The sequence below is a fragment of the Cottoperca gobio genome, chromosome 22 (assembly GCF_900634415.1).
Source record: "Cottoperca gobio chromosome 22, fCotGob3.1, whole genome shotgun sequence".
NCBI classification, from domain to species: Eukaryota; Metazoa; Chordata; class Actinopteri; order Perciformes; family Bovichtidae; genus Cottoperca; species Cottoperca gobio.
The window spans coordinates 15,517,022-15,539,044 of NC_041376.1; the positions used below are offsets into that span (position 1 = coordinate 15,517,022).

General features: G+C 39.7%; 3 protein-coding genes across 8 annotated transcripts; all 3 read right to left on the reverse strand.

Annotated features, from left to right (window-relative positions):
- LOC115027871 (interferon-inducible GTPase 5-like) lies at positions 1-3,036 on the reverse strand. 2 transcript variants are annotated; one of them, XM_029461402.1, is made up of 3 exons: positions 2,903-3,036; positions 1,415-1,977; positions 1-1,071 (listed from the first exon to the last, which is right to left on the reverse strand). In XM_029461402.1, the coding sequence occupies exons 2-3, from the start codon at positions 1,968-1,970 to the stop codon at positions 428-430; spliced, it is 1,200 nt and encodes a 399-aa protein (XP_029317262.1). In that variant the 5' UTR covers positions 1,971-1,977; positions 2,903-3,036; the 3' UTR covers positions 1-427. The 2 variants fall into 2 exon arrangements, with proteins under 2 accessions (XP_029317262.1, XP_029317263.1); XM_029461403.1 differs by having other exon boundaries at positions 2,876-2,982.
- Positions 3,037-4,744: 1,708 nt separating this feature from the next.
- Positions 4,745-8,722, reverse strand: LOC115027815 (interferon-inducible GTPase 5-like). 3 transcript variants are annotated; one of them, XM_029461319.1, is made up of 3 exons: positions 8,602-8,722; positions 6,156-6,718; positions 4,745-5,812 (listed from the first exon to the last, which is right to left on the reverse strand). In XM_029461319.1, the coding sequence occupies exons 2-3, from the start codon at positions 6,709-6,711 to the stop codon at positions 5,169-5,171; spliced, it is 1,200 nt and encodes a 399-aa protein (XP_029317179.1). In that variant the 5' UTR covers positions 6,712-6,718; positions 8,602-8,722; the 3' UTR covers positions 4,745-5,168. The 3 variants fall into 3 exon arrangements, with proteins under 3 accessions (XP_029317179.1, XP_029317181.1, XP_029317180.1); XM_029461321.1 differs by having other exon boundaries at positions 8,575-8,679; XM_029461320.1 differs by lacking the exon at positions 8,602-8,722 and adding an exon at positions 8,250-8,271.
- Positions 8,723-10,416: 1,694 nt separating this feature from the next.
- mocs1 (molybdenum cofactor synthesis 1) lies at positions 10,417-20,778 on the reverse strand. Of its 3 annotated transcripts, none has more exons than XM_029461041.1 (11): positions 20,477-20,774; positions 19,432-19,543; positions 18,794-18,961; positions 17,420-17,584; positions 16,413-16,474; positions 15,582-15,693; positions 14,409-14,521; positions 14,102-14,212; positions 13,826-13,946; positions 13,328-13,375; positions 10,417-13,085 (listed from the first exon to the last, which is right to left on the reverse strand). In XM_029461041.1, exons 1-11 carry the CDS (start codon positions 20,681-20,683, stop codon positions 12,064-12,066), a joined length of 2,241 nt encoding a protein of 746 aa, XP_029316901.1. In that variant the 5' UTR covers positions 20,684-20,774; the 3' UTR covers positions 10,417-12,063. The 3 variants fall into 3 exon arrangements, with proteins under 3 accessions (XP_029316901.1, XP_029316902.1, XP_029316903.1); XM_029461043.1 differs by having other exon boundaries at positions 12,945-13,085; positions 13,313-13,375; positions 20,477-20,778; XM_029461042.1 differs by lacking the exon at positions 20,477-20,774 and having other exon boundaries at positions 19,340-19,475.
- Between the last annotated feature and the right edge of the window lie 1,245 nt (positions 20,779-22,023).

Consider the following 22,023-nt stretch of genomic DNA (forward strand, 5'->3'; position numbering starts at 1 on the left):
TTTCTAATATTCTGTCCTTTATTTGTGTAAGTAGCAATACATGGTACAGGGCTCTTACTGATAACTACGTGTATATTAGGAATACAGAGACTATGAAACCATCATGAAACACAAAGTGTAAGAACGCCAAGCTATGTTTAGAAAAGGGTTTAAAATAATAATAATAATAATAATAATAATAATAATAAATGCATCACTTAATAAAGCAAAAGATCTTTGCATTATACCGTTTTTAATATAAATCTGATAATATTCAGGTCAAGTGTTAATGTGCTTTAAAGCTACAAGAGATTTTCCATTAATATCTGCATTTATATAAGAGTAAATCACACCTTCATGGAGCCCATTGGATGAAGTGATCAACTGCAAAACAGATGCAATGTGCAGCTAGAATACAAGATTAGAATTTGCCATTCACTTTACAATTTCACACTGAGGTGTTCAAACCCAGAGCCTTTCTAAATACTCTCTGTGCATCCTCAGCAAGCATGTTGAGAAAGTGATTGAGAGCTTTTGAGGTGGACTCAAAAGAGAGGGACATTGCTGCTGGGATTCCAATTATTGGAATATATGAAAGAAATGTTGCCACTTTCTGCTCTGGTGTTGATGCTTTAAACATAGGCACGTTCAGCATGTTATAGATAAGATCGTAGTTTATTTCTTCTAGAGCCAGAGGTGATTCCATCACCGCTCTCAGATCCTCCAAAGGCACACCTGCACTAAGAGCAAGATTCTGCAGTGACTCAATATCAAGACCAAAAGTAACTTTGTACTCTGTGGTGGCTTTAACCAGCATGAGCACATCAACAGCACAAGAGAGCAGAGGAACTGGTACAGCTGCAATTAATGCAGATGTTAAGGCAATTAACGGTATGTTTGCCTGGAGAGCCTCCTTCTTCTTGTTGATGATCCCAAGATTAACATTGGGCAGGGCCATCAGAAGAGCATGCCTCTTGTGTTCAGGAAGTTCTCTCTCCAGCGTCTCCTCTAGCAGATGGAAATCATACAGGTGGAGATCAACGCTGGACATCAGGAAGACTTGTGGAGACTTAAAACCTTCTTTTTCCAGACCTGTGTCACAAAGAGAACTGAGAAGTTAATTCCAGATGATGACATTTTAAAACAAAATTAGAAAAAGAAAATAAAACCCTCTCCAGGCCAGACACAACAACAGGGAGGTTTTTTCAGATCTGAGCAGATGAGCGGTCCAACAGACCCTCAGGGGGCTCTGCCAGGATTCATAGGACTCATTGTATCACCTGTTAACATTGTTAGCTCTTCCTCTCAACTTGGGCTGCCCGTGTGTAAAGTTATTTGTGTCCCCTTAAAGTAAAGCAGTGTCTACGTGTGACCCTCGTTGCATCTGCCTTTAAGTTTGGGGGCATTTGTGATTTCCCGCTCTCCTAAGACTTACCTTGAACACAGTTTTGCTTGATTCTTTGCAGAGTCTTTTCTGCGTTGAAGTCCTTGTGACTTCTTTCCTCATCACGCATGTTGTTGTCAATCTTTGAGCGAACAAAGTAGAACTTTTTCTCCATCTTCTGAATCTCCTTAGCGAGTTTCACATCATTTTCTCTGAAGCGATCAGCTGAGATGATGATGAAGAAGTCAAATCTTTCAAATCCAACATGCTTCAGATACTGGTGAGCTGGAAAATTGGTAGTGCCAATACCAGGAAGATCCCAAAGTGTAACATTGGGATAGTTTGGATGGGGGTATGCTTTAACCTCCGCGGTGGTTTCTACACAACCGGTAGGAGCGGCACTCTCATCCTTGTTGTCTACGCCTCTAAAGGCATTAACAAAGGTGGATTTACCAGAGCCACTCTCTCCTGTGATGCCGATGTTTACTGGAATATCATTCTGCTCTTTCAAATAACTCTGGATCTTTGCAGCTGTTGCAGCAGCTCCGTCGGTTTGCAGCATTTTTTTAAATGTTTCTACTTTTTCATTTTCAAATGGCTTATCCATGGCTCTCCTTTAAACAGAAAAGGAAAAGAGAAAATCATTACATTATTTTTGATTTGTGGAACTGCCGCATATACAAGTTTACCTCATCGAATAATCTGTGTAACTTCAGATCAATCGCTTTTCTTTCTTCAACCAGTCAACAGAAAATCTCTTTTTGTTTTTGCTTTTTACTTTACTAAATGATCAAAAGAACATTGGGGCGAGCGGAAATGTCTAGATGTGTGTGTAGGTGCGTGTGTAGATGTGTGTGTAGGTCCGTGTGTAGATGTGTGTGTAGGAGCTGAAGGTGTGTGTGTAGACGGCTCCAGTGCTGTCATACTGTATGTTCTGTATTTTCAGAAGCTATCAGATGAATCTTGCGAGTGTTTTGTTTTCAAATGACTTCCGAGAGTTCTGTCCGGACCTCGCCCCTAAACGGAGCCAATGTTTATTTCACCATTTAAGGTAAAAAGCAAAAACAAAAAGAACATTGCAGTCGCTTTTCTGTTTACTGGTTTAAGAAAGAAAAACGATTGATCTGTAGGTATACGGATTTCTAATCATACATACACATATAATACATTTGATCATTTTTGAAAGTTTAAACATGCAAAGTTAGGAGATTGTATTTAAATAAATGTATTTTCCAAAATTAAAAACGTGTGCAGTCTACACTGTAGGCTAAAAAGTGGCCTGCAGTCAGTGAATTTTAATAAGTGTCAAATACCATCAAAACATGCAGAAATGTATACTCTGAATAGCAATTATAAACTAATTACATAAGACTATTAATATGCTTCACTAGGAGAGTGCAAAGTACGTAGGACAACGCTGCAAGAAATCAACTCTGGAAAGTCACAAATATTGACTGAATATTAAACATCGGCAACTTTATATCTTTAAACAATACATTGTAATACAAATACCTTGCACTGTGTAAATATATGTCTTACCGCAGGACAGGTGTACAGGTTCAGAGTTTCAAGAGTTCAGTCCCTCAGAAAGCCCACTAAGTTCTTGTACGAAAGGCGCTCAATAAATAAATAAAGTAGAAGTTTAAGCGGCCAATGAAAACGCCTCGCTGTGAGCGACAGACAATTTAAACCAATCAGTTCCTCGTTCCTGTCCGGGACATCAGTGAAAGCACATGGTTTACAAGAAATGCTGGGACCGGGTGTTTATTTTAGAACCGCACCCTTTCAATGTTTCACTTTGAGAGTTTGTTAGAAAACCTGTGAGGTCAATCAATCCAAATAAAGCTTATGAAGAGCTGGTTTCAGTGACATGATGTTTCAGTGACCTAGAATGTGAATATGTGGCCTGTAATCTCAAAATGATCGTTTGGTGTTTTATATTATACATTATTGTAAAATGTTTGCATTTCAAAATGGCCTGACACACACATATATATATATATATATATATATATATATATATATATATATATATATATATATACAGTCAGGTCCATAAATATTTGTATATTTTTAAGTCCATTGTGGTGGTGTACAGAGTCAAAATGATCAAACTTGGGTCAATCTCCAAATATTTATGGACCTAATTGTATACAGTATGTGGGCAAGTGTAGGTGTGTGTGTGTAGGGATTGAAGGTGTGTGTGTGTAAGTGCATGTACAGGAGTGTGGGTAAGTGTGTAGGCACAGGCGTGTGTGTGTGTGTGTGTGTGTGTGTGTGTGTGTGTGTGTGTGTGTGTGTGTGTGTGTGTGTGTGTGTGTGTGTGTGATTATTCTACATGCTTGCACTTTTTAGTAGAACATATTTGTTGTGCTCCAAAGTTGGATTCTGTGATATATAATAAACAATAGTTCTGAGACTATCACATTACATTACATTACAGTTCATTTAGCTGACGCTTTTGTCCAAAGCGACGTACAAAAAGTGCAAACAATCAGTGGAGATACAACTCCGAACAGCAAGAATCTTGTAAGTACAATAGCTTCAAATAGGTACAATCATATACGTGAACACTGTCTTCAAATAAGCCAGTTTGAAGTGCAACATACAGAAACAATAGAATACAAATTCAACTATTAGCTATAAATAAGCCAAACCAATATAAGTGCACCGTACAAAGTACAGTTATTTTATTTTATTCATTGGCCGAGGTGCAGTCGAAACAGGTGAGTTTTCAGTCTGCGCCGGAAGGTGTGAAGACTGTCTGCTGTCCTCACATCTATGGGGAGGTCGTTCCACCATGTTGGAGCCAGGATAGCAAACAGGCGGGTTTTGTTTGAGGGAAATCTGGGTCCCACTCGTAGTGAGGGAGTGGCGAGCCTATTAGTCGTTATATTATTCTGTCCATCGACAGGAATGATTCAACAACAATTTTGATAATGGAGTAATGTTTTGAGTCATTTTTTAAGAGAAAAGTCAAACATTGTGCTGCTTTTCCCAAGTTACAGATATTTTATAGGCCAAATGCTAAACCTTTAAGGGAAAAAATTGATTAATTGATAGTAAAAATAATTGTTGTCTGCAGCTTTAGTCAATGATCTAGATTTGCACAATGCACAAAAAGAATAAAGATTATACTAGATTAAAACACAGAATCATCATGAATATTATCAACATTAGTACTTACATGTTTATTAATAATAGTGATACAGTAGTGATAAGAATAATGATAATAAACATTAGTGTATTATTTCCTGTGAATTATGTTGTGTTGTAGTTCCTCACTGTGGCCACTAGAGGGGAGTGACTCATCACAATCGTCTGCAGGCTGCAACAAGACACAATAACTACATCAGTGCTGGATGAAAAATGACAACAGTGTTTCTAATATTCTGTCCTTTATTTGTGTAAGTAGCAATACATGGTACAGGGCTCTTACTGATAACTACGTGTATATTAGGAATACAGAGACTATGAAACCATCATGAAACACAAAGTGTAAGAACGCCAAGCTATGTTTAGAAAAGGGTTTAAAATAATAATAATAATAATAATAATAATAATAAATGCATCACTTCATAAAGCAAAAGATCTTTGCATTATACCGTTTTTAATATAAATCTGATAATATTCAGGTCAAGTGTTAATGTGCTTTAAAGCTACAAGAGATTTTCCATTAATATCTGCATTTATATAAGAGTAAATCACACCTTCATGGAGCCCATTGGATGAAGTGATCAACTGCAAAACAGATGCAATGTGCAGCTAGAATACAAGATTAGAATTTGCCATTCACTTTACAATTTCACACTGAGGTGTTCAAACCCAGAGCCTTTCTAAATACTCTCTGTGCATCCTCAGCAAGCATGTTGAGAAAGTGATTGAGAGCTTTTGAGGTGGACTCAAAAGAGAGGGACATTGCTGCTGGGATTCCAATTATTGGAATATATGAAAGAAATGTTGCCACTTTCTGCTCTGGTGTTGATGCTTTAAACATAGGCACGTTCAGCATGTTATAGATAAGATCGTAGTTTATTTCTTCTAGAGCCAGAGGTGATTCCATCACCGCTCTCAGATCCTCCAAAGGCACACCTGCACTAAGAGCAAGATTCTGCAGTGACTCAATATCAAGACCAAAAGTAACTTTGTACTCTGTGGTGGCTTTAACCAGCATGAGCACATCAACAGCACAAGAGAGCAGAGGAACTGGTACAGCTGCAATTAATGCAGATGTTAAGGCAATTAACGGTATGTTTGCCTGGAGAGCCTCCTTCTTCTTGTTGATGATCCCAAGATTAACATTGGGCAGGGCCATCAGAAGAGCATGCCTCTTGTGTTCAGGAAGTTCTCTCTCCAGCGTCTCCTCTAGCAGATGGAAATCATACAGGTGGAGATCAACGCTGGACATCAGGAAGACTTGTGGAGACTTAAAACCTTCTTTTTCCAGACCTGTGTCACAAAGAGAACTGAGAAGTTAATTCCAGATGATGACATTTTAAAACAAAATTAGAAAAAGAAAATAAAACCCTCTCCAGGCCAGACACAACAACAGGGAGGTTTTTTCAGATCTGAGCAGATGAGCGGTCCAACAGACCCTCAGGGGGCTCTGCCAGGATTCATAGGACTCATTGTATCACCTGTTAACATTGTTAGCTCTTCCTCTCAACTTGGGCTGCCCGTGTGTAAAGTTATTTGTGTCCCCTTAAAGTAAAGCAGTGTCTACGTGTGACCCTCGTTGCATCTGCCTTTAAGTTTGGGGGCATTTGTGATTTCCCGCTCTCCTAAGACTTACCTTGAACACAGTTTTGCTTGATTCTTTGCAGAGTCTTTTCTGCGTTGAAGTCCTTGTGACTTCTTTCCTCATCACGCATGTTGTTGTCAATCTTTGAGCGAACAAAGTAGAACTTTTTCTCCATCTTCTGAATCTCCTTAGCGAGTTTCACATCATTTTCTCTGAAGCGATCAGCTGAGATGATGATGAAGAAGTCAAATCTTTCAAATCCAACATGCTTCAGATACTGGTGAGCTGGAAAATTGGTAGTGCCAATACCAGGAAGATCCCAAAGTGTAACATTGGGATAGTTTGGATGGGGGTATGCTTTAACCTCCGCGGTGGTTTCTACACAACCGGTAGGAGCGGCACTCTCATCCTTGTTGTCTACGCCTCTAAAGGCATTAACAAAGGTGGATTTACCAGAGCCACTCTCTCCTGTGATGCCGATGTTTACTGGAATATCATTCTGCTCTTTCAAATAACTCTGGATCTTTGCAGCTGTTGCAGCAGCTCCGTCGGTTTGCAGCATTTTTTTAAATGTTTCTACTTTTTCATTTTCAAATGGCTTATCCATGGCTCTCCTTTAAACAGAAAAGGAAAAGAGAAAATCATTACATTATTTTGATTTGTGGAACTGCCGCATATACAAGTTTACCTCATCGAATAATCTGTGTAACTTCAGATCAATCGCTTTTCTTTCTTCAACCAGTCAACAGAAAATCTCTTTTTGTTTTTGCTTTTTACTTTACTAAATGATCAAAAGAACATTGGGGCGAGCGGAAATGTCTAGATGTGTGTGTAGGTGCGTGTGTAGATGTGTGTGTAGGTCCGTGTGTAGATGTGTGTGTAGGAGCTGAAGGTGTGTGTGTAGACGGCTCCAGTGCTGTCATACTGTATGTTCTGTATTTTCAGAAGCTATCAGATGAATCTTGCGAGTGTTTTGTTTTCAAATGACTTCCGAGAGTTCTGTCCGGACCTCGCCCCTAAACGGAGCCAATGTTTATTTCACCATTTAAGGTAAAAAGCAAAAACAAAAAGAACATTGCAGTCGCTTTTCTGTTTACTGGTTTAAGAAAGAAAAACGATTGATCTGTAGGTATACGGATTTCTAATCATACATACACATATAATACATTTGATCATTTTTGAAAGTTTAAACATGCAAAGTTAGGAGATTGTGTCAGGGTTTTTGGACTGCAGTTCCTCTTTTGACCATGTGGGGTCACCACCGTTCATTTGTCGTTCACGACGCCCATCCCACAGACGGTTATCGAGACTGATAGTCTGGTCAATTAGGGTCCAGGTCTGACACCGGATTTTTAGCTGCCATGCCGGCCCCCTCATTCCACCCACTCACAGGAGCCAGGGTTCGGAAGAGCACAGCATACTCTGCCACACGCCTTGACGCTGCTGGAACAGTCTGTTACCAGCGTCTTTGGATGCTCGAAAACCCGGCGTGTGAAAGGAGACGGCTGTAGCCCATGACCGGGCCTTTCTGAATAAGAGCGCTCTGAAGGGACGTAGGAAGGTTGAAGCTCAAAGGTGAGAGAGCAGGAAAGCCCAGCAGGGAGCCGTGGTTCAGACGGAAGCGGACTGCGGTCAGACGGAAGCGGACCGCGGGCACCCATGGAGCTGGACTGCTGAACTGCTGGCGTCAGTGGAGCAGATGGAGGTGATGGTAGACCCTGTGTCCTTGCGTCCGGCAAGAACCTGGTGAGTCATGGTGGGACAAGAGAGCCTCGTGACGAAGCACTGTAGCATCATGGCTTAGAACTGCAGCGTAGAGTTGCTCCTCCGACGTCGGTGCCAGCAGAGACTGGGGTGTTGTTGTCTCTGCTGAGCCAGGTTCCATGGCTGAGTCTTGCTGACAGGGTCTGTTGGGAATCAAACCCGGGTCTCCCGCATGGTAAGCAGACTCTACCAACTACTCTACTCAAAATACCTCCAGACAACTAACAGGTAAAGTCTGGGCAAAAACAGGATCAACAGAGGATATCCGAAAAGCAGGCAGCAAAAGGATCTCAAGAGCTAAAGAGTAAAAAGGCAGTTAACTAAGGAACTCGAGACAAGGGCACAAAAACGGACACTTCAAGAGACAGCTCAAAAACTCACAAACTTGGCCTTCGGCAACAAATCATATTTAAATAAATGTATTTTCCAAAATTAAAAACGTGTGCAGTCTACACTGTAGGCTAAAAAGTGGCCTGCAGTCAGTGAATTTTAATAAGTGTCAAATACCATCAAAACATGCAGAAATGTATACTCTGAATAGCAATTATAAACTAATTACATAAGACTATTAATATGCTTCACTAGGAGAGTGCAAAGTACGTAGGACAACGCTGCAAGAAATCAACTCTGGAAAGTCACAAATATTGACTGAATATTAAACATCGGCAACTTTATATCTTTAAACAATACATTGTAATACAAATACCTTGCACTGTGTAAATATATGTCTTACCGCAGGACAGGTTGTACAGGTTCAGAGTTTCAAGAGTTCAGTCCCTCAGAAAGCCCACTAAGTTCTTGTACGAAAGGCGCTCAATGAATAAATAAAGTAGAAGTTTAAGCGGCCAATGAAAACGCCTCGCTGTGAGCGACAGACAATTTAAACCAATCAGTTCCTCGTTCCTGTCCGGGACATCAGTGAAAGCGCATGGTTTACAAGAAATGCTGGGACCGGGTGTTTATTTTAGAACCGCACCCTTTCAATGTTTCACTTTGAGAGTTTGTTAGAAAACCTGTGAGGTCAATCAATCCAAATAAAGCTTATGAAGAGCTGGTTTCAGTGACATGATGTTTCAGTGACCTAGAATGTGAATATGTGGCCTGTAATCTCAAAATGATCGTTTGGTGTTTTATATTATACATTATTGTAAAATGTTTGCATTTCAAGATGGCCTTACACACACACACACATATATATATATATATATATATACAGTCAGGTCCATAAATATTTGTATATTTTTAAGTCCATTGTGGTGGTGTACAGAGTCAAAATGATCAAACTTGGGTCAATCTCCAAATATTTATGGACCTAATTGTATACAGTATGTGGGCAAGTGTAGGTGTGTGTGTGTAGGGATTGAAGGTGTGTGTGTGTAAGTGCATGTACAGGAGTGTGGGTAAGTGTGTAGGCACAGGCGTGTGTGTGTGGGTAGTGTGTGTGTGTGTGTGTGTGTGTGTGTGTGTGTGTGTGTGTGTGTGTGTGTGTGTGTGATTATTCTACATGCTTGCACTTTTTAGTAGAACATATTTGTTGTGCTCCAAAGTTGGATTCTGTGATATATAATAAACAATAGTTCTGAGACTATCACATTACATTACATTACATTACAGTTCATTTAGCTGACGCTTTTGTCCAAAGCGACGTACAAAAAGTGCAAACAATCATGGAGATACAACTCCGAACAGCAAGAATCTTGTAAGTACAATAGCTTCAAATAGGTACAATCATATACGTGAACACTGTCTTCAAATAAGCCAGTTTGAAGTGCAACATACAGAAACAATAGAATACAAATTCAACTATTAGCTATAAATAAGCCAAACCAATATAAGTGCACCGTACAAAGTACAGTTATTTTATTTTATTCATTGGCCGAGGTGCAGTCGAAACAGGTGAGTTTTCAGTCTGCGCCGGAAGGTGTGAAGACTGTCTGCTGTCCTCACATCTATGGGGAGGTCGTTCCACCATGTTGGAGCCAGGATAGCAAACAGGCGGGTTTTGTTTGAGGGAAATCTGGGTCCCACTCGTAGTGAGGGAGTGGCGAGCCTATTAGTCGTTATATTATTCTGTCCATCGACAGGAATGATTCAACAACCATTTTGATAATGGAGTAATGTTTTGAGTCATTTTTTAAGAGAAAAGTCAAACATTGTGCTGCTTTTCCCAAGTTACAGATATTTTATAGGCCAAATGCTAAACCTTTAAGGGGAAAAATTGATTAATTGATAGTAAAAATAATTGTCTGCAGCTTTAGTCAATGATCTAGATTTGCACAATGCACAAAAAGAATAAAGATTATACTAGATTAAAACACAGAATCCTCATGAATATTATCAACCTTAGTACTTACATGTTTATTAATAATAGTGATACAGTAGTGATAAGAATAATGATAATAAACATTAGTGTATTATTTCCTGTGAATTATGTTGTGTTGTAGTTCCTCACTGTGGCCACTAGAGGGCAGTGACTCATCACAATCGTCTGCAGGCTGCAACAAGACACAATAACTACATCAGTGCTGGATGAAAAATGACAACAGTGTTTCTAATATTCTGTCCTTTATTTGTGTAAGTAGCAATACATGGTACAGGGCTCTTACTGATAACTACGTGTATATTAGGAATACAGAGACTATGAAACCATCATGAAACACAAAGTGTAAGAACGCCAAGCTATGTTTAGAAAAGGGTTTAAAATAATAATAATAATAATAATAATAATAATAATAAATGCATCACTTCATAAAGCAAAAGATCTTTGCATTATACCGTTTTTAATATAAATCTGATAATATTCAGGTCAAGTGTTAATGTGCTTTAAAGCTACAAGAGATTTTCCATTAATATCTGCATTTATATAAGAGTAAATCACACCTTCATGGAGCCCATTGGATGAAGTGATCAACTGCAAAACATACAACATCACAGGAGAAAGGTTGTAGAATACTTTAATATGTGTAAGGGAAAGTAAATGCTTAACAAGTCCCCAACAATTCACAGCTTGCATTTACTTCTTGATAAATAAAAAAAAGGAGCAGTGCAATGAAGCTGGTTGAAGCAAGTGATCTGAATGCAGAGTGAATAATACACTCAACTATTTGCTATGATACAATCATGACAATATACAGTTCTCCAAAGGCAATAAGTGAGCACTGCTGGTCTACAGGGCAAACCAGATGGGATCATACCTACAGTAATACTGACTGAATGAATGTGACTTGCAAGACATGGAGGCTGCATCAGTTGTAATTCCACCTAGTTCAATGACGCATCTTGAGCGACCATCAAATCAACAAACACAATCAGTCAAGTTCATTCTAGAGGGAAATAAAATCAAACTACTAAATAATGTAGTAACGTAGTGTAATTAGTTTATGGTTGATATTTAAGGGGAAAAGCTAAAGAAAACAGTTGCCTTACTGTCCTTCTCTACTGTAATGAGGTACCAGTACAAATATCCAGTGTTTCCAGTATACTACAGGTAGAAGGAAAATAATAAAAACTCAAATGAAATCCAGTAAAAGCCCAAATATGAGAGTGAATTCTTTATCAACTATCATCACAGACAACTTGAGGAAAGCAACGTCGATGTGAAGCCACTGAATAAACCCCAAAACTCAATTGTAAAAACATCAGTGCTGTTAATGCAGGGGAGTGAAACATACGGCCCGTGGGCCAAAATTCTTCTGGTCCGGCCCACTTGAGATCAAATTGTGCTGTATGTGGCCCCTGAACTAAAATGAGTTTGACACCCCTGTGTTAATGTAATAATAATGTAATGTAGCCACACTGTGATGTTTCAGTTAGACTTGATGTCTACCAGCAGACCAGGGAAGAGCCACCAAGACACTGAATCACACACTCTGCACCTGGGCTTTTAATTAACATAAACTCTGTTTAGATAACATGATTCATATTGTGTGGGAAAAGTGTCGGATCAAGTCATTCAACTTCAGTACAATGTCAGTGGAGTAGGCAATCAAGTAAGCTACTGGCAGGCTGGGGGTAAACTTCTAAGTATACGTTGTTTTCATGTGATAAGAGCGTCTGTGAAATTATTCTGATGGCATACATTTTAGTTTGTAGAAAAATATGACAATTCTAGTGAAAATTGGTGCAGTCTTTATGATGCTTACAGTTCATTAATTCTCATTCTTTCATGGGTTGGATTCACTTGTGTGGGAGGAGGTCATGGATGGCGATGAAAGTCTCTCTTCCCGCCTGTCTTACTGACCAGTTTTACATCTGTGATGATGATGTCATGGCTCACTGCCTTGCACATGTCGTAAATGGTCAGCGCAGCAACGGAAACGGCTGTCAGAGCCTCCATCTCAACACCTGTCCTGCCCGTAGTGCGACACGTTGCTGTGATGATCGCAGCGTTCTGCAGCTCATCGAGTTCAAAGGTGACGGAGGCGTGGTCTAAGGGGAGCGGGTGGCAGAGCGGGATGAGGGCTGAGGTCTGCTTGGAAGCCATGATGCCAGACAGCTGCGCCACGGCCAAGGCGTTGCCCTTAGCCAGCTGGTTATCCCGAAGCAGCCGGAAGGCGTTGGGGCCGAGGATGACGGTGGCGCAGGCTGTGGCTGTTCGACGTGTGGGAACTTTCCCACCAACATCCACCATGGTGGCTCGGCCCTGGGCGTCCGTATGAGTCAGCTGGGCTTCGGTAGTTTCATCAAGGTGAGTGTTGTAGACCTTTGTGCCCGACTCGGTCTGATCACTCACAGATCGTCTGAGTTCGACACTGGGGTCTTTGCTGGAGCTTTGATTGTGGCACAGTCTAACATTATGTTGTTTAGGATTTATTTTGGCATTCATTAGAAGTGTGCAAAAAATAGGTTTTCCTGGGGTCCTGAGTGAGTGGCTCTTCAAAGCATTATGACCCCTGGTTTGTGCGTACCTGAGACAGTCTTCTTTAATGTAGCACATGACATTTGTGCGTGCATCTTTGTTGATATGCGACCTAACATGGGTACCCCCACTCGTTAAGGTTCTAGGGCAGCAAACATGGGCAGCCTGCGTTAAAGCAATGCATTCTGGAAGGCACCAAAAACCCTCTCTGTTCAGGACTCTCCTGCTGCTTGATCGGTACATGTGAGGAGCCGCTGTTTGAGAGAGGAATATGTCGTTTGTAAGATGGGAAACAATGGGGAAAGCTCTCTGACCGTCTTGGGACTCTGGCAGAGACAAATGCCTTTTGGATGTGGTGCCTGAAGGAAGACGAGAACCAGTCAAGGACAACAAAACACAAACATTCATATATAGTTTAGGATGCATTACTCACAGTTCAGATAAATATTTGTAATTGTTATTAGTTCAAATAGAAATGCGTATTGAAGCTGCATAATTAAATGTGAATAGGTGACTGTAGGATAGATACGGTGGTACAGCCCATGATGATCTTTGTGTGTGAGCAGTGTGAGAGATCTGTACGTACAGCCAAGTCACCCACCAATGAGGATCATAGGCCTGTTCTTCATCTGGGAGATATTAAACATGCCTGAGGAGACAAACAGGAAGAGATCACATTCCAGTAGAACTAATAATCCTGGATAATCTGTGAGTATAGAGTGCTGCAGGGATGATGTCTTTTTTTGTAGACCAACCCGGAGCTTAGCATCGCACTGGTTCCCTAGAGTATAGACAAAAAGCCAATGGGATTTTTCCATTGGAATTCAGATTATTGCAGAAAATAAGGTCTGTGGCAAACACACCTTAATGATACTTACACTTTTTGTCAAGCAAAATAATCTTCAAAAACAAAACACCACATTAATGATTTTTGAAGCGTAAAAGAAAACGCTAGGCTATGAACGAACTACACTACGGTCACATGACTTCACGTCACCACCACTAAGCTTAAAACGGACTAGTGTTCAGGGAGATGAAGAACTATATACCCCACAGTGATGCGTTGCATATAAACTAACACAAACAAACACAAGTCTACCTGCATGTTGTTTCTTCTTCCTGCCAACAGCAGCTCCAATGATTTGCAGTAGTTCTTCATCTGATGCTCCGGAGCGCAAGATATCTCTCAGAGACACCTCAGAGTTCCCAAACAAACAAACCTGACAGGAAGGAGTGAAGGTCAGACAGTCAACATCGAGTCATGGATGGTTCCGTCCAAAAGAAAGGATGAGATAATTAATAATATGGAAATCTATACGTGCACACAAATACTAATACATTTGTGAAGTTCAACAAAGACCAACTGTAGTTTTACCTTGAGGTTTCCATCAGCAGTGATACGTAAGCGGTTGCAGGAGCCGCAGAAATGGTCCGACATGGAGGTGATGAAGCCCACCTGCCCTTTGAAGCCTGGCACTTTAAATGTCTGTTACAAAACAGAGAGGAAACCATCAAGACAATATTTCTTGGAGAAATTCTAAATAACTTCAACAAGAATGAATGGTGCTAGCATTATCCTGATTTTAATTTTTAATTTAAATTATTATTTTTTAAATCACATTTGCTCCTGACAGCAGCAAATTAATACTTGAGAAATATAAAGTGCAGTTGAAGAAACTGACCTTGGCCGTTTCTGTGAGTCCAGTTTTAAGCTTTTCCAGGTTTGGCCACTGCTGCCTGATGTGGTCCAGCATCTCCTGGTAACTCACCATCTTCTTAAAGTTCCACTTGTTGCCTGCAGAGTGTAGCATATCACAAGCTAGTAAGGTTTCTGCGAGCTGAACTGAACAGACACATCAAAGGAAAAGGTACTAATAAAAACCTAGAATTTGCATAAAGTGGCCAAAAACATAGCAACCCATTATAAACAATTGTTTAGTAATACCATTTTATTGGCGTTACTTGATTCTTAAAAGAGTTGACTGAAAAAAGAAGTTCAGATCCAGAACAATAGAAATGTTTCCACCTGTTCTGCTATAATGTTTCTACTGCGGTAGCTATTCTCGTGCAATCTCGCATATAAAGCTGCCTGGCAAGGTCACCTGATTTGGGCGACATGGAGGAGTAGGGTGACATTGTGAAATCAGGATGAGGAAGAACTCTGGTTAAATGATGACCAGCCATTTGCACAGTATTTTGTCAGCTTTTTTAAATGAAAGATGAGCAAAACCTGCAGGAAAAGAAGTCATGTTGGTATACTATATACAAACTTGCGTGATTTTGTTACATTGCGCTGAATGAAATCAGGCTGGCTGGTATAATGCAAATGAAAGATGAAAATAATCAGATAAGATGAAGTCGTTCTGGTTTTTTAAAACCCATTTATTACCGGTAATTGAATATTGATATATTTGATAAGATACCATTACAGTGATATAACGTTTTGGCCATATCACCCACCCTTACTCTGACCTGATCAATAATGTTCACAGCAAATAACGTCCACACTGGCGACGACATGTTCAGTCACCTTCTTATTCTTCTGTTTTTATTTATTTTTATTTTATCTTTAAAAAAGGTGCATATCGTCACCTACTGTATTGGAATGTGTAAATGCTGCATTTTAAGTAAATTAAAGCACTTTGGCTACGTTTTATTATTGGCCGATAATCTATTGGCTATATTGCATTATCAGCATAATACATAATAATATAAATGTCCCCAATGGGCATCCCTACTTTGAATGTCTAAACAATGTATAAATTATGTATGAAAATGGCTCAGTAATAAAACTCTTCAAATAACTTTCCAGACCTATAATGAGTAATGAGACATTGTGGGAAGGGAGCGCTCACCATCGAAGGGCATGTATTCGATGAAGCGCACCTCCAGAGGCTTCTTCTCCGTCAGCGCCACAAAATCTAGCAGCTCATCCTCGTTGAAGCCTCGCATGATCACACAGTTAACCTGCAGAGGGCAGCACACAACAAGAGGTCACTGATTACTAAACTGTACATTATTAGGTCTCCAGATGGGAGCCAGATTATGTGAGGATGGTCACATGTTAGTTTCTTCATTAGTTTGTTTCTCTTAAAACATTCCATGCACAGTGCAATAGGGAACTATGGCAGCGATTAGTCACAGACAGCAAATCAGGAAGCAGCCGAGGGATTCTCTAACTTTCGAGGGCAAAGTGTCAGGACATGAATGAAATATTATATTTCTGTTACGACACTGTGCTGCCACAGCACTTTGGCATTAAGAGGAAGTAACGGACAACAGAAATAAATATTTTTCATTCAAACATTCACATCAATATAATTCAGAGTATCCAGAGAGCCGCATCAGTGATGAGTCTTACAAGTCTTAAATACAACATGGGGAAACTTTCACAAAAAAATTTTTTTCAAGCTATATTATTTCCTTTTTCCTGGTATATTTTATATTCCAAGTACGTTTCAGTAACCACAATACTTTGTTTTTCAGTAAACATCCTCCATATTAGATATCCATCTCCCTGTACTTAGTTCAATGTAAGTCGCTCTGGAGAAGAGTGTCTGATAAATGACCTGTAATGTAAAAAAGATATAGGAACCTAAAAACCATTAAAAGAAAGAAAGATTGAAGACAGATCAAATTAAGTAAAATAAATAACGTATTCTAGGTAAAAGAGAAGAACAAATGACCTTGACAGGGTTGTATCCCATATCGATGGCCTTCTCGATGCCCTCCATGACCTTGTGGAACCCTGGGAAAAAAAACAGAGGAATTGATGATGACTGTTTAGACATGGATACAATATCAACATATTTGCATTTAACACATTAATCATTCCTTGATATATTGTATGTATGCTACAAGGTAGCGGTGACGCATGATTGGAGGATAACAATCATGAGATGATGCATGTGTCTGAACTGTGGGCTGCTTCTGCTTTGCAGGCCTTTATAACATAAATTCTGCTTCCTTTGTTTGCTGCCTTTTCTAAGCTGAGTAAGTCCATGATTTACCACAAACCACAGGTATGTAAACATCTACAACTGATCCCTCAGCAGCAGCCAGAGCTTTCTAACAGCAAACTGCCGAGGTCAGTCTCATCATTTGTTGTCATCTGCACAAAACCCACAAATCCAGGCAGACTTACACTGGCTGGTAACCGCCTCTGCAAATACCACACGTGTGTACTTAAAATCCAAAATACGCTTACTGAAGGTTAAGAGACCAGATTTGTTTAAGGATATTACACACACCTACTGTCTGCTAAACCTTTTACTAACAAAAACAGCAGGTGTTTTGGAAGAGGACCAGCTCAGACGCACATTTTTCCACGTGCCTGAACTGCCTTCGTTCCCTTTTCTCTCCCTTATTGCCCTTTACAGTGCCAGAAACACTGAAGACGAAAATAAAAACAGTTGCTTGGAGTGTGATGAGACGTTGCATTGAGACATGACTCAGGCAAACACAAAATACTTCACATTCAACTGTGTTCTTGATTCAACAAAAGGCACTGCTGTAGTTAAGCATACTTACAGTATCAAACACCAACTATCATTGTAAGATAAGCTTGTAGCAGGGCATCAAAAACGGTTGTGTACTCATCTCTATACCATTACATCTCCTACTACATTGCAAGCTTCAACTCACTTAACCTTCCCTAAAGTCTTGCGGCTTACGTTCAAATATTTTGCTGTACCTTTCCGCCTGACAATGAACTCAAACTTGGCAGGGACCAGTGAGTCCAGGCTGATGTTAAGCAGGTCAAGGCCAGTATCTTTCAGCTTAGGCAGAAGCCTGGCCAAGTTCATGCCGTTGGTTGTGACTGCAATAGTTTTCAGGCCCTCCAACTTCCTCAGTTCTGCTGTAGAGGGAGAGCAAACAAGGGGACAAGGAAAAGAAAGGAAGGAGGGAGAGAGAGAGTGAGACACGGAGAGAAAACTGTGATGCTAAATACTTACACCCAGTATCTGCCAGGTGTAACTGTGGCATAGCTAACTGAGCTAACTTAAGTTAGCTTGCTAATATATGACACTTGACCAAAATGCTGTTTATTTATGATGTAAATTGCGCCGACTTTAAAAGAGTACTCCACAGATTAATCATTACACTCCTATAACACCGATGAGTTCATGATGGACAGGAAATTGATGCAGCAGAGTCACACACAGACACACAGTCACACACACACACAGACACACACACAGGGCAGTTATTGTACAGCTTGTGGTGCTACAGTTACTAGTTGATTGCTTTTGAATGGACAGACGTTTCAGAAAAACTGATTTACACATTAAGTCTTAACTAGCTCAGACATTCACCAGGGAGAGAATCATTGAATGTCTGTTTGCTGCATTTTAGCAGCAAGGAGCTCATGATCGATGTGTGTAAAAGCTTTAAATAACCAAACCCTAACATTTCACTAATGTCATGATAAGTCTGGTTACTGTTTCCACTTAATGCAAATTATTCAGTCCAGTAAACTTTAATTAGGGCCATGCGGGGTCACAGTGGTGGCTTGTCACATGACACAGATAATTGCTGATCTTTATTGGGCAGTTGGCAGCTTCTGGTCCTCTTTCTACACAGACGTTACCCATTGGTCATACCACATTGTTTTGTTCATTCATGTCATGCTTTAATGTTGCTCACACAGGCCCTATTGTCGGAACGTGATCGGCCGAGGATGCAGCGGTTAATCTACAAATAAGGCCGTAATATTAGCACATCGCAATGCTGTAACAAATCAGTTTCACTTCCACAACTATGTCTCAACCTGAAGGCACGCATGGAAAACCTGTTCTGCTCTTCTCCTCTCCCTCCTCGTGTTACTCTAGTCTAGTCAACAGGGTTTGAACATGAATCACTGATAGACCTTGGATACCAAACACTGAATAATTGATCTGAAAACTGTCACTACATACACTTAGTCATATGGTAAAATGCATAAAGCAGTTTTCGTTTCCCACAAGTTGGTTGTTCAAAGTAATCTTTCTATGTTCTGGCTTGATACACTTTATCACTAGCTGAAATAACCTGCCCCTATTGACTCAATGTTTCATAAGTTCCTTACCGATGATATGCAGTATGTCAGGTCTGATGAGGGGCTCTCCTCCAGTGAGGCGGATTTTCTCCACCCCCTCCTGGACGAAGAGGCGAGCCAGGGTCAGAACCTCCGAGGTGGACAGCAGCTGGCCCCGGGGTGTAAGCTTCACCCCTTCCTCTGGCATGCAGTACTGACCTGAAAATGGGAAGAAGGTAAAATGGTAACAAAATTATGTAATTTGCCACTCAACAGATGCTTTTATCCTACATTATCACAAGTTCACATATTTTCCATTAAGTAGGGCTCTGGTAGGAATTGAAACGTTCAAGGTGAAAGTGCCACAAATGTGGATCTACATATATTATAATACAATAATAAACTAGAGATATAAACGTTAATGTATCCTTGTAAAAATTATTTGCTTGATGAAACTCAATAAACTTCTAATACAATATATCAAATAAAAATGATTGTGCTGTCGTACTAATCCTCTTATCCCAAAAAATTTATTGTACTAGTTACCCATCAGTAAGAGCTGTGCTAGTGGTTATAGTGGCAGCAGTTATTACTGACCGTCGTTTCTTCAAGTAGATGAAAAAGCAGCATCACGGAAAATAAACCACAGCAGGACATCTTTACTGGGCACAGTGGGAACCTCTACTCACAGCGCAGGTTGCATTTCTCAGTCAGGGAGATGCGCAGGTAGCTGTGCCTCCGACCAAAGCTGTCAGTCAAGAAGGCTGAAAAGGGCAGTATGCTGTCGTCTCTTAGCCTCTCCTGGGGATAAAGACAACAAGACAACAGCTGTGGAACTGATATGTCACATAGAAATAGCGGATAATCATTTTACAGTAGCACTGTGATGTCTTGTTGTTTTGCAATATTATTTTGCAAGATTTCTTGTGCTAACATACATTTATTTTGTCCTCATTCATGTCTTGTTGAAAAATATTGGTGCCTTAATCTAAGGTTCAATCTGTGTCCATAAACAAGAAACCAGTCAAATATTTGTTCTAGTGTTTGTAAGATATGAAAATGCAGGGCAAAATTCACAGGGATATGTTGTGATAATAAAAGTATACAAATGTCAGTCACAAAGAAAGAGTTGCACATAGCTTTGTAAATGGCTCATGACCTTTGACCTTCCAACCGAGGGCTACTGTTATGTCAGAAGTGATCAGCATAAAGGCAAGCTCGTTACTAAGTGCTAGTCTGCATATAAGGAAACACACTGAAGTGAATCACAGGACCCAGCCAAATACTTAGTATGTATGCATCCTCATGTATTACTGTGTAAAGACATAACATCTGAGGTTAACAGTGTAAATCCACTGATCCTCTGGATTCAAAAGGCAGATAAACCCCTTCAACATCAGCTACCTTTACTTTACTCAATAAAAATGCTTTAGAAAAATATTTTCCTAGTTTTTCTTAGTTAAACTCCTGTCTAAGTCATTAACTTGCTGGTTTAACAGAGTTACCTAGTTTAGCCTTCATTGGGCCCCTAACTGGGAAGAGGTTGTGGCTACATTACAAACTGACATAACTTGCCACCTAACATGACATTAATCAGAATCGACATTAATCAGAAGCTAACTAACATTAGCTAATAACTCCAGTGACTATCTTGACATTAGACATTCACAGTGAAAACCTGAACACCGAGTGTAACTTGTACCTTAAGTGTCTTATGAATCCGTATTGAGTTACCTGTTTGGACCTGGTTTTCGTTGAAGAAGCGAAGTTGGCAGCCGATGAAGTCGAGTTTCCAAGTTTAAGCTCATTTTCGTTGTGCGTAGCACCGGAATACAGTCGCTGAAAGTTCCCATTTACGCATTGGACGAAGAGTTTTCTGAAATGTGTTGAGCTCACATGTCTGTCAAACAAGCGGCAGCACATGCTAGCGTGAGTAGTCATAGCTCCGAGGCTTTCTGTAGCTGTTGTCGGTGCTCTTCGTAAGAGCTCCTCTGCAGTAAAACATGGCAGTTGACCCGAAGACTGGGAGGGGAGTATCAGGGGCGGGGTCACGTCAGCCAATCATGCCAACATACGCAAGTGCTGGTGCACTCTGGGTACTGTAGTCCAATGTTATAGAACACATTTATACGCTTCAATAAACATATTATGTCACGTGCAGTGATTGCAGAAGTACTTAGATGTTACTTAAGTAAAAGCAATACAGCAGTCTAGAAATACGTGTCTTACAAGTCATGCATTCAAAATGTTACTTAAGTAAAAGTACAAAAGTAGGCCTATTAGCATTAAAGTACACTTAAAGTATCGACAGTAAGTAAAGCTATTTATTATGCAGAATGGTCCATTTCAGAATAATGTATATTATATATTTTTTTAACTTAAATTGTTGATGCATTAATATGTAAATTACTTTAATGTTGCAGCTGGTAAAGGTTGGGTTTATTTTTTATATACTTCAAATTTCACGAAGGGATCAATAAAGTCTTATCTTTATCCTTATTAATACTTCTTAATTAGTTGTTTTATTATATTTTGCATTAATAATCTAAATCTGTAAAGTAGCTTAACTTATCAAATAGGGTACAAAGTGCAATATTTGCATCTGAAATGAAGTGGAGTAGAAGTGTAAAGTAGGATAGCAGAAAATGGACAGAAGATAAGATAAGGTAAGATATACGTTATTGTCCCTGAGGGGAAATCTTTCTTAGGCGAAAGTGATACACACAGCAGATAAAGGAAATTAAGATGTAACAACTATAGACTGGGTAAGAAAACTGCTAAATTGCATTAACTTAAAATAAAGCATTTAACATCCTCACATATTCAAGTAAAGTACAAATAACTCAAATTGTACTTAAATATAGTAGGCAACTTGAGAAAATGTACTTTGTTACTTTCCACCACTGGCCACAAATTAACTGCCTTTATGAACGTGTGTCATAGTTGACGTGAGAAGGACTGAGTTCTCGCTTACTGCCTCTGAATATAAATATAAATAAATAAATAAAACACTTTGTGTGGGGACCCTCACACTAACTGAAAACAGATTTCCTTTATACATTTGGAGCCTTCTGGGAATGTGACACAGCACACATACTCAAGAAGAGCAAACATGAATACATACACAGAGACAGGCGCAAGAGGTGATATAAAATAAAGTTTAAATATTTCCTGAGGCAAATATATGTGTCATTATCTCTTGGTCCAATTGGTCCAACCATCTAAAATATAATTTAAAATATGTATATTTAAAGCTACAATGTTTGGTATGTATACACAGT